The 12,738-nt window shown below is 33.4% G+C and overlaps 1 protein-coding gene across 1 annotated transcript; it reads left to right on the top strand.

The window, feature by feature from the left end:
* The first annotated feature begins 9,697 nt into the window (after positions 1–9,697).
* Positions 9,698–12,281, top strand: LOC135846802 (dolichyl-diphosphooligosaccharide--protein glycosyltransferase subunit 1). The gene is made up of 2 exons (XM_065366084.1): positions 9,698–10,725; positions 10,796–12,281. Exons 1-2 carry the CDS (start codon positions 9,900–9,902, stop codon positions 11,767–11,769), a joined length of 1,800 nt encoding a protein of 599 aa, XP_065222156.1. The 5' UTR covers positions 9,698–9,899; the 3' UTR covers positions 11,770–12,281.
* The last annotated feature ends 457 nt before the right edge of the window (positions 12,282–12,738 follow it).

Below are 12,738 nucleotides of genomic sequence, written 5' to 3'. Positions count from 1 at the left end.
CTACCATTTCGGACCATTCTGGAGTCTCCAGCACTATTTTCGATTTCTCCAGAATTTTTGAAGCTCTCCAAAACGCGTGAAAATCAATTTCAGCAGCTGAAAATTGAGCTGCAGCTTAACATCTTCGACCTGTTCAAGGAGTTTATCCACATTTTGAGCTAGTCTTCAAGTGAACACCTTATTTGGCCTTACTTGAGGTAAAAAAAAAATACCAACTGAACACCTAATAAAAAAATTATAGTAAAAAAATCACACTTGAGGTAGGTACTCGGATGGAAATCAACTCAGATGTGGGTAAACTTTTTGACAGCTGAAATTTAATTTCTGCGCTTTTTGGAGAACTTATAAAAATTCTGAAGAAATCAAAAATTGTGCTAAGGCTACAGAATGGCTCGAAATGGTGAAATTCAAAAGACGATACTGTCATTTGTAGAGAATTCAAAATTTTACCAAAGATTAGGATGTTTTTGATGATTTGTGTTTTTTTGGAGGCTTCAAAATGGCTGGAAGTGGTGAAATTTGGGTCGTGGGAGTTCGGATTAGTTTCAGGAATCCTTTTCAACATGCTTACTGAATAAATAGACATACGAGTATTGGGGTGGATCGCGAAAAACAAGTCGATAGATTTTGACCAAATTCAGCAAACACTTTCATTTTGAGTCGAAATGTAACTCAGAAAAAAAGTTACCTCCGGAGGTGGCTCTGGAGGAGAGAAATGGACATTCAAAGAAAATACATTTTTGGAGAGAATCGAGGTTCTTTCGCTCCTGTTGCCGTTCAACCTGTTTTGGGAAAAATGACCCAGTCCCAAATTAAAGTATTGGCGATTATGCGTCGATTTATGCTACTTTCGTCAAAATCCAAGACCATTTTCAAGATTCTACCGAGGGTTGAAAATTTGCAACTCTCGCTTATTTTTGGATAAAATTCGCGTTTTTGAAAATTTTTTCTTCGCAAATATTTTGTATGTATTAATATTACCAAAATATTCAAAAATACAGGGTGTGCCGGAAAAATTGTCTGCCAAGGTTCAACTGTAGATAGTACTCGAGAAGATGAATTAAAAAACGTCGGTACGACTGGTTGCCTATCTTCTGAATTAAAGGAGCCAAGTGGTTTGCAAACCTCGAACTAATTTTGAAAAAAATCAACAAGAATAAGAAAATGTTTGAATCATTTAAATGATGCCCATAACCCATATATAGTACTCGAGTGGACAAACCAAAAAATGTTATTATGACAAATTGTCCATCTTCAAAATTGAAGAGGCTAACCTGACTCAGAATTTCTAAATTTATCGTGCCCTAGATTTTGAAAATTTTCAATTTTCAACTTGTGTTTTCTCCTTTAATTTTGAAGATAGGCAATTTGTCACAATAACTTTTTTTTGTTCGTCTATTCGAGTACTGTGAGTTAGTAAAGTCACTCAAATGATCCAAACATTTTTTCATTTTTACGAATTTTTCAAAATTGGTGAATTTTTGCTCAAAAATGGTGTAACTCCTTCAATTTACAGATAATCAGTTGAAAAATGTTTGCTTATCAGACTTCAATAACCCACAGGGCTCAAATGGACGAATAAAAAATGCTGTTATGACAAATTGCCTATCTTCAAAATGGAAGGCATTAACACAAATCGTAAATTTGAAATCCTCAAAATTTGGAGCATCCCAAATTTGTAAATTTTGAAGTGAGCTTGCTCCAATAATTTGGAACGCAGTGGTGCCAATTTTTTTGTTCATTGCTGCCAATTTCAAAGCGATTTTCCTCAATTTTTTGAAATTGGCAATAATGACCAGAAAGTTGGCACCACTGCGTTTCAAAATACAATATTTTTTACTCATTTTGAGAAGTTGCACAGAGTTTTACCTTCAAAATTGACAAAAGTTCACTTTTTGAAAATTTTGAGGAACTTACTTGTATTGCTTACATAGCAGCTTTTTCAGTACACACAAATACATATAATAGATGAGGTGTGTAATTTCGTAAACGAACATTTCCTGTTCTTCTCAAAGAACTATGCCAGAATTCACACTCAAAACTATCAAATTATGAAAATTTGGACACATCCGGCATTTAATTTCGCATTTCATACGACAGTTCTCTAAAATTCAATTCACGACTAAAAAACTGGCTTTGTTTGATTTCTTCGATAAAGAAAAAAAATCACTCAAAGCCTATCGATCTCATCTTCGGTTCAGCTCCATCCACGCTACTTAAATTGAGACTATTTTTTATATTAAAAAAGAAGAACAACCTTCCAAAAAAATACAAGAATAAAGTAGCCCGGCGTGAAAAAAACGATTACGTGGAACGGTGACTACGTCGTAATGATGAAGTGGTAGGCTGGGTGGAGGAGCCGTCAGCATTACGGCGACACGAATATTACATATTTTAGGGTTAGAATAAGTGAAACGTCCCTGGGGTCATTGCGAATTCCGTTATTTCTTTGATGTGTGAGTTGTTTCGCCATTATCGCGGAGTTGAATTTTGCATCTTTTGACAAAGCTTTTTGCTACACTGTATACTCAACTTTCACGCGTGTACTTTTCCACCACATCTTTTCCACCAGTAGGTAGGTAGGTATGGCGTATGCCGAAAGCTTTATAATATGTAAAGAAGTCGGAAGGGAAATTGCGAAATTTTCTTACGCTATTCCTGGTACTATGGCATTTTCATCTTCGTATATAGAACTCTGTGTACGACGATGACGACGTGTAATCCGTATACTAATAAATTAAAAAGCAGACTACACGCGTAATTACCGCAGCTCGGTGCGTTGGCAAACTTCTGACGCCTGACTCAGTGCTCTGTGTGGTGCTTTATCGTAGAAAAAGCTAAATCTGTGGGTAATGAAGCTGTAAACGAGAGCGCGGTGTCGACGTCGAGTACCACACCATATAGATGAGAAAGAGCTGAAGCTGAAGCTGTGCCGCATATTACGATCATGACAAACGACACAGACGCGTTCTAGCGTATTAAAGGCGAAGTTCGCCATTAATCATTACCCTTTTTCAAGTGTCAATAACCGAACAAATTTTTAATACTTTTTCCAATCGAAATGGTTTAAATTATTCCTCAAGCGGTGGGTTCATTCGCTTTTTGTCAAAAATGTGCGTACGAACCGCAAAGTACGTTTACGTGAAATATAAATGTACTTTGAAAGGCGATTTGTGTAATCGAAATTGATTTTTTTCCGGATATAATACCGTTTTAGGGTATTCCATCTCGATTCGCTCGAGCTTTTCGATTTTGGTGAAAATTTGTTTCCTGGATCGTGAAAAAATTGATACAATATCTACAAAAGTGGGGATAATATGCAAAAAAAAGTAAGCAAAATGTTCATAAAAGTAATAAAAAAAGAACAAAATTCAATGGAAAAAATTGCATAAAATAGATAGGTATCAAAAACATTGCTCTACCAACTCTTGGCTCTTCAAAAAAAAAAAAAAAAAAAAAGTAAAAATTGAAATATCTACACAAAAAACTTTAAATGAAAATAACTGCGTTAAAATATACCTAATTAATTGTCGTACTCAGATTTTTAATAAAATAGTCTCGTCGACGATGACACTATTCGTTGCAGGCCTTTATCAAAATAAGCTTCTATTCTTTTCTTCGACTGACAGAAAAATTCGAAAATCTCGAACCGCTATAACAAAGCGTAATTGTCGGACTTGCGAAAACGAATTTATCGCAAACTCGGAACGAAAATAGTTTACCCGAGAGACCCGAAAGCATTGTACGAGTCAACTTTTTCATTTTCTATTATCTCCCATCCAAGTTGCGAATAAGTTTTGATAAATCGCGAAACTCTGGGGATAGCATCGCCAACGTTATCCATCAAAAATAACATCAAATCTGTCTTGATTGCGCCGTATGCGTATGGCAAAGGCTTTTGTCACTTAAAGGCTAGTCGGGTTGCCGTGCTGTGTATACGATAAGGTGTATTAGATATTTTTTCCGAAATGACGAACTGCGGGAAAATGATGAATTCAATTTATGAATAGAGTAGGTTATTTCATAAATCAAGGTGTAGGCAGTCGATGAACTTTGTGAATACAGATTTTACCTACCTAATTTATTTTTCAAGAATTTGAAAACTTGGAACAATTTTTTGTGAAAGTGGGCTTTTTTCCCCAACATGTATTGTTACCTTAGTTTTGATTTTTTGAAAACAGTTAATTACTTTCAAAATATTCAAATTGGGTCTAGGTATAAGTTTTTAGAAGGGTAATTGATGCATTCGTATTATAACAGATTCACACTATTCATGATACATATACCTAGTGGCACGATAGACAATCCTCCATCTTCCATAAAATTATAAAATAACTCACTAATAATTCACTTATTCTTATACGCGGTTAATACATAGGTACATATTTTGTAACGTTCATACGTCGAAAATTCTTATAGCTTACTCACCTGAAACAAAGAAAAATACAGTAATGGATTAGTTGATTTTGATCAATAATTAGTTAAATTTTAATACCTACACTCCTGAAAAGTCTAAAAAGCATTAGTCACATGATTTTCCCAATAACATTGGCGAACTCACTTAAAAAAATCAACAAACAATGTTGCGCACAAGAATTTTTAATTTTTTTTTTTTTTTTTTTTTTAATTTAATGGCTGATTGTGAGGTCTAGGGCACCCATATTGAAAAAGTAAACTGAAATTTAAATTCAGCACCTTATAGAAAAATTAAGCTGAAATTATTCAAAATCAGCACCTTCGAAAAACCAACAAACTAAAGATGATAGCTGTCATAAGCATTTTTCATTTTTTTTGAAATTTGAGCTTATTTTGGAGTCTAAGGGACTTAGCACCAATAAAATACGCGAACATCACAATTTTTCAAAAATTTAGGAGCTCAGACTATTGTGAGACCTCAGGGACTTGTATCAAGAAATAATTTCAAAATTCCAAATCAGCAGCTCTAAGAACCAAAAAAAAAAGAACAACAAAAAAAACCGATACATTTGGGAACTAATTATGAGGCTTAAGTAGAGGACTCATTATTAAGAGAATTTTGAATTTTAGATTTTCTCAAAATGAAATTTGGGGCCTGACATTGTGAAGCTTAAGAGACTTGTAATAAACAAGATAAGCTGAAATTCGAAATCAGCACCCATTAAAAACTCAATGAACCATAGATTACATAAATCATCAATTTTCTTCTCTAAGAGCCTAGTACCTAAAAATCATTTTGAAATTCGCAATCAATACCTCTGGAAAACACATAAAAATCATGGTTGACAAAAATTTTACAATTTTTTTCATTTTAGAAATCTGAACACTTCTTAAGGGGACTCGTATCAAAGAAGAATTTTTTAATTCGCAGTCAGCTTTTCTGATCCAAAACACACAAAAACCACGAGTCACTCGAATTTCATTTTTCATTTTTAGAAATTTGAGGACATATCGAAAGGCTTTGAGCACTTGGATCAAAACAACAATTTGAAATTAGAACTTTTGAAACCCTCACAAATCATAGGTCACACATACTCGTATTTTTCAATTTTTTTTTTTTTAAATTAGGGGACTTATTATGGGCCTTAGCGAGCAACGCTGTATCAAAAAAAAAAAAAAAAAAAATGAGATCCCATTTTCAATTACTTAGCACGTTTAAAAACTCCACCAAAATATCACGAATTTTTCCATTTGTGAGCTTATGTGAGGTCTTGGGGGCTCGTATTGAGAAACTAATAGCAAAGTTCAACTTTTTGTTCTCGCAATCAAACGATTTTTCAATTTCGAATACCTTGTTTTGAGAGGAAAAATAAAAATAATCCAACACATTGGTTGAATAAGTTGCCTATCTTGAAACTTGAACGGCAAATATGTATCCACTTTTTCAGAAAAATCTGGTGGAACGATTTTTCAATCAAGAGAATAGAAATCATACAGATGTAAAAAACCATTGGTATGTATAAATTTTCATCAAACTAGTAACAACTTTTTGAAAACAGAAGAGACAAAAGAATGATAGATTTCTGCTCGTAGCTTGAATCAAAATTCAAGAAGCTACAAAATATTCAGATTAGTCGTATTTTCAAGAGTTGATCAACTTAAAATGTTGACAATTAATCAACTTGGATTACTAATTTTTTTTTTCAATTTAATAAATGCTAATTATACAATTATTTCAACGCCATATACTCGTAATTCTAAATCAATTATTCAAAAACTGGAAAAATTTCAGCACAGTTCGAGAAACAGAATCAACGAAATGAACACCATCGAAAACTTGAATCAGTATTGGAACTCAGAATCATTATAAACACATATCCGATACTTGATACAATTTTTAAAAATTAATTTGCACTCAAGTAGGAACAATCAACGAGGAAAGAGAGAAGAAGATCAAGAAAAATTTTTAAAAACACATTTTAAAACAAACTCATGTCTCAAAAATACTAAATTCTCTTTGGTCAAATGGCCACCAATACGATAACTCATGACTTCGTTCATGAAGACAAATCAACTGACATAAAAGCTTTACCAACCACATGAATAGATAACGAAAAAAAATAAAAATAAGATTAAAAAGAATTGAATAAAAAATAAATCAGAAAATACACTTTAAGACAGTTCTATACATCTTCACTTAACGTGGTTTTAAAATTGACTCTCCATAACATTATTTATCTCGAAAATAAAAAATAATTATAATTCACTGCAACTTCAAATTTATTCAATGAAACTTTCTAAACGATGGTAATAGGTAAATTCAAAGTCGAATAAATATTCGCAACTTTGAATTTCGTCTCTTGTAAGGTATTAAAATGCTGCTGATAAGGTAAGTATTAAAAATGTCCCATAGTTCGAACTCTAACGATTGCCAAAATAAAAACGTCACACAATAACGAACTCAATATTTCTATCGAAAATTGAAAAAGTAAACTCAGTTTATTCTCTATCAGGGAAAAATAATGGAGATTTGATTCTTTTTTTAATAAGAAAAAAAATGTTTAAAAGGATGAAAACTTCAGTTCAATATGACTGAAAAAGTAAAAACGCTATTTTTAAAAACAGCATACGTGCGTTTTCCTGTTGAAGAATCACTTTAAGAATTAAATTTCAAAATAATCAATATATTTTTTAACATCTCAACTAAATAGATAATAATTGTGCAATGTGCATTATGCATAAAAATATTAAAAAATGAAAATGGCAAATCTCAACATCTAACAAAATTTACATTTTTTTTTTTTTTTTTTTTAAATAAAAAAGTATTAACACAATGGTTGAGTACCTGTTTCAAACATTTTTACCTTTTTAGGATTTAGTTCGAGAGAAAGAAGCATAGAATTTATTTTTAATAACATCTTAACTGGTAATCATTAGGTTTAGGTATAGTAAAATTAATTACCTAAAAACTGTAGGTATGTTCAGCATTCAAAAATTCATAAAAATTCAACAAAGAGGCACTAATAATTAATTAATTCCAACGTAAAATTTGAATAAATTATGTATTACGATTTTTTTATAAACACGAAATTTTAATAAACATCATTAAAACGAAGCCCAGAACGTGGTATGAAAAAGAATCGATCAATAAAATAATTTTTCTAAAACTTGACAAATTACTCCTAACATTTGATCAAAATTACTCGAACGCTTTGATCGATAGATACTCGTAGCATCAATTTTCTTCTTGATATTTCATCATCCATTCGAATTCGCCCAACTTCAAAATCATCTTTAGCTCATTCACTTCGATCAACTTTTAAAATTCAAAAATTTTATAGTGATAGAACCCCCCTGACTACATGAGCTGCCCTAATATGGTGGAAAATTGGGGGGAGGGGGAGGAATCACTCCAGCGAAATCAGGTAGGAACCTTGGACTCGAATAAAGTAATTGTAAGTACTTAGGTACACTAATTATGATACAGCTTATCCTGCTTATCTATAGGTATGTAGATCAATCCGGCCAATGAACATAAATCTCCGGTCAACGTCCAGCTCCGTTGAGCTTTGCAGCCGTTAGTAGGTAGGTAGAGGTACCCTTTGGATTTCCCAACGTATCCATTTCCAGTTCCCTGATGTAATTGTGAGGTTGACTAGGCGAAAACAGTACATTGGTGTAGACGTAGATGTCCTATTACGTACCAAATGGGAACTCATCCATCACAACTGACTAGGTAGATACTTTCAAAATCAAAAATTGATTAGAAATTCATCATAAGCGTTACATTTATAGTTAATTTTACCTTACGTCGAACTAATGGAGATTGAAACGGGGTTCTAACAACTGCTGCGATCGATATCGTCGAACTGAAATACCTATACATATATCGATCAAAACTGAAAAAACTCGATCATCGTTGTATCTTTTATCGATGAATTCGTTCACTAGTTTGTCATCTGTCACTCTTACCACAGTCTTACAAATTGAGATCGATACCGAACAATAATTCTAGAGACACAAAAAACACATGAATACGTGCTCGGTGATCATTTCCGATTTTCGCGAAATACCTAAATATCTACAATCACCAATCTATATACATTCTTCTTCGTTGAAACTAAAACGAAACCATACCTCAGATTCACACCAACGAAACCGATCGAAATTATTATTAGGAAACTTCGCAAGTAAATCTATCAACTACATGATCCTGTTCAAGTAATTTCATCGAACAGTTTCTCACATCGTTTCAGTAAAACATTCACTTCTTCAGTTCGTTCTTCACAATTAAACGTAGAAAGCTTTGATTATATCGTCTACTTTATACTTTATCTATTGATGAATTTCTGCGACCGATGCTTGAAAGTTCGACGATTACGACCGTATACAGTTGACACTTATGGTATTCCCTACGAGCTTTCGGTGACGATGGTGATGGCAAATAGCTCAAAAGATGATGACCGGAGTCAAGTATTGGTTGGTTGCAATGTAGTTATCCTATCCTCACATGGGCACCGTTGCACTGAAAGTACTAACTCAAAAACGATTTAACCATAGTAAGATTTCGATTATTTTATGTGTCTTACGTCTACAAGATATCCTTACAGTCACCATGTACATTTTCCTCCATCAAGGCGAATTATTTAATCCACAGCAAGTCGTAGTTACCGTAGCAAGTAGCTTGATTCGTACCTGAGTGATTTCGAATAACACGAAGTGTGCATTCGTTCCTGGACCATTTTCGACTTCCAAACACGCGAACTGTCACTAATTTTCACTAATTACACTAAAAATACAATCATTTATCGCGAAACACGAACGAAATTCGAAGAAAAAAAGATTTTTTTCACGAATTCCACGAGTTACCGGCGATCTTTGTGCAGGAAAAAACGCGGAAACTCGAGTTCCATCTTGAAGATCAGTGTTACCACTACCAGCACTTATTTTTTCACCGAAAAATTTGATGCATGAACGCTTCCAATCTTGAAAAAATATTATTTTTTAGTGCGGTTTTTTTATAAAAATTATTATTAATCATAAATTTTTAGAGAATTTGACCTTTTCTTTACAAAATTGGTAATTTAATTTCAAATTCTCCTCATATTTTAGATTATTTTAGAATAAAATTGATTTCAAATCAAAATTTAAAAAAAAAATAAAAACTTACTTTTTTGATGTTGTGAAAAAAGCAAGATCCATAATCGATGCTGGCAAAATACGACTTTTGTTCAGAAAGTCATTTGATTGCGTCTTTTAAAATTTTTTTTTGTTGGCAAATTTTGAAATTTTTTTTGTCGGTGTCGGTAAAAAAATTTCATTTATTGTGAATTAATTACCAGAAAATGGTAATTTAAATACTTTAATTCGTATTTAAGATGAATTCTAATTAGTTCCGAGTGTTCAATAAACAATCATTCACCTATACAAACTTCTCTAAACGTATGTTCCACTAGTGACGTGTTTTTTCGATAAGGAAAAAAATGGATAAAGTAATCATCTCTAAGTTTATTTTATTACTATGTACGGTATACGTGAATTGCGCCACCGTTAGCATCTCGCCGAATTTGAAGATAATCAACGTCGACCGTCTGATCGATATATCATCTCAAATAGTCAAAGTAACCAATAAGATATCGTTCGAGAATGCCGGTAGAGAACCAGTACCTCACTTCGTGTTCACCGTTGATCCTCAATCTGTCGATAAACTGGCCATCATCAAAGCTCGAGTATCCGATCTAGATGTTCCTCTGAGCGTCGCCGAAGTTACCATCGATAAGAAGAAGTGCTGGTTGATTAAATTCGAGAACCCGATTGACGAAGGTAAACGAGCTGTCGTGGACGTTTACTATTCCTTAATCGATTACCTGCAACCGTACCCTACGCAGATCACTCAGAGGCAAAAACAGTTCATCAAGTTTATCGGAAACTGTTACATTTACTCGCCTTATCCGGTCTCCAAAGTTACTACGAGTATCGCTTTAGGTTCCAAGAATATCGAAAGTTTCACCAGATTTGAACCATCTTCGTATTCCGATTCTCATATCTTATACGGTCCGTACAAAGATCTGGCACCTTATTCGGTCAACGAAGTTGTTATTCATTATGAAAATAACTCGCCGTTCTTGATCGCTTCGAAATTGGAACGTAAAATTGAAATATCTCATTGGGGTAATATCGCCGTCGAAGAAGAAATCACCTTGGAGCATACTGGAGCTAAATTAAAGGGACCTTTTTCACGATACGATTATCAGCGCGAACCTGACAGTGGAATGTCCAGTGTTAAATCGTTCAAAACTACTTTACCTGGTAAATATCGAGTTTCTTCAAGCTCTATGTGAAATGAACGAATATTTGAGTATTTATTTTATTGTTTTAGGTACCGCTCAAGATATTTACTACAGAGACGAAATCGGTAACATTTCAACATCGCATTTATACAGTTTGGAGAATTCAGTCGAAGTAGAGCTACGTCCCAGGTTCCCCTTATTCGGAGGATGGAACACTCAGTACATTTTAGGCTACAATATACCATCGTTTACGTATTTGTACACGAAAGGCGATAATTTCCTGCTTAAAATGCCTTTAATCGATCACATATTCGATAACATGGTGGTAAAAGAAGCTCGTATCGAGATCATTTTACCGGAAGGATCACACAACATCGAATTGAGCTTACCATATCCGGCCGAACGTTTAGCTGACACACTCCATCATACGTATCTCGATACCATTGGTCGACCTGTGATAACGATTAAAAAAACCAACTTGGTCGAAGATCACATCGAACCGTTCGAATTACGTTACGTGTTCCCTAAAATGTTCATGCTTCTGGAACCTTTACTAATAATCGGATTTTTACTTATTTTATTCGTTACCGTTATCATCTACGTTAGGTTAGATTTCTCGCTATCCAAAGACGAAATGGCCGAACAAAGATTACGAATTTCAGGCCTATGTGGTAAATTCGTAGGCTACCAAGACCGAGTCATGAAGTTATTCCTCAGTTTCGACGATAAACTCAACGCTGCTAAATACAGTCCTGATCTCAACTCGTTCAACGCCGCTGTCAAATACTTCAATAACGAATACAAAACGTTATCTACTCAGATCTCCGAAATATCCTCCAAGTTGAAGAACGAATCGCCCGAAAACGTTGAAAAAATCAACGATATCCAGAAACTAGATAAACAACTGAAAGAATTATACCATCAGCAACAAACCTTATACATCGAGAAGCTCATCCCGAGGAAAATCAATAAATCTGGTTTCTTAGACGCTGAGAATAATTTCATCAAGAAAAAAGACGAATTAGTTGGCAAAATTAACAAACTGATTAAAAGCTTGGAATAAGCGAGACTTGAGTTTTGGCAGATATAATTATACTGTGTAATGGAATACTTAAAAGGCTGTTTTTTTTTGAGAAAGCTGCAATCGTTATGGCGTGTAAATTACTGAAGCGTTTTTCGTGTAAATATGTAACATCTTTGTAAGCAATTTTTTTTGTTTCAATGGTCTCGAAAGGTGACTGTTCGTTGCCTTAAAAATGTAAATAATTTATTACGCTTTATTATTCCAATTAGGTATTGAAAAAAGTTGACGCATTTATTGTTATTGTATAATTTTATAGCGTTATTGTTTCTTTATATTTTACACGATTTCATGAAAGTTCGTAAATACTTAAGAAATTTATTTCATATAATATTGTTTTTAAATCGATCGTTATAAATAAGTCTAAACGGTTGATTAAATCGTTTAGGTATATTTGTTTTTGTTTTAATTTTTATTTTCTCGAACACGTGTTGTAATTGTACGTGCATATTTTTTGGCTTGAAATTTTTATCAATAAATTTTCTCACATTGTATACGAGGTTTGTGGGTGTAATTTTTTGAAACTGTTATGATGTTCGTCTCGAGCTTATGGATTTTTTTCCCAATTGCATTTCAAGAAGCAAGTACAAACTACACATCTACTAATTGTCAGATTAAGATGAAATTTGAAATTTATGTATTTTTTTAATCAAGGGTATGGGTGAAGTTGAAAGGTAAGCTTGTTAATTGAACAAATTACGAACATGTTGGGAAAAAACAATATTAAATGATCAGATCTTGAACGAGTGTTCGTGAAAATGAACTGCAGGTTAATTGGAAATGAAACGATCTGAATCTTGATGATTTTTTCTAAATTTTAATACTTGAATGAAATTCAATTTTATTGTTTCACTTCGGACTCGATTTTTCTTCAAAAATTTGATTACAGCGTCGTTGATGACATTTGCTTATTTTGGATCATTCCATGTCAAATCAGTTCGGTTTTGAAGC

The sequence above is a fragment of the Planococcus citri genome, chromosome 5, assembly GCF_950023065.1.
Source record: "Planococcus citri chromosome 5, ihPlaCitr1.1, whole genome shotgun sequence".
Taxonomy (NCBI): domain Eukaryota; kingdom Metazoa; phylum Arthropoda; class Insecta; order Hemiptera; family Pseudococcidae; genus Planococcus; species Planococcus citri.
Note: the sequence above shows the minus strand (reverse complement) of the source record. Positions and strands in the feature narration are given on the sequence as shown.

Bases quoted from the DNA above. Each gene is read 5' to 3' on its own strand.
- LOC135846802 (XM_065366084.1), top strand. From the start codon at position 9,900: ATGGATAAAGTAATCATCTCTAAGTTTATTTTATTACTATGTACGGTA. The intron at 10,726-10,795 runs GTAAATATCGAG...TTATTGTTTTAG, and splicing joins GTTCAAAACTACTTTACCTG to GTACCGCTCAAGATATTTAC.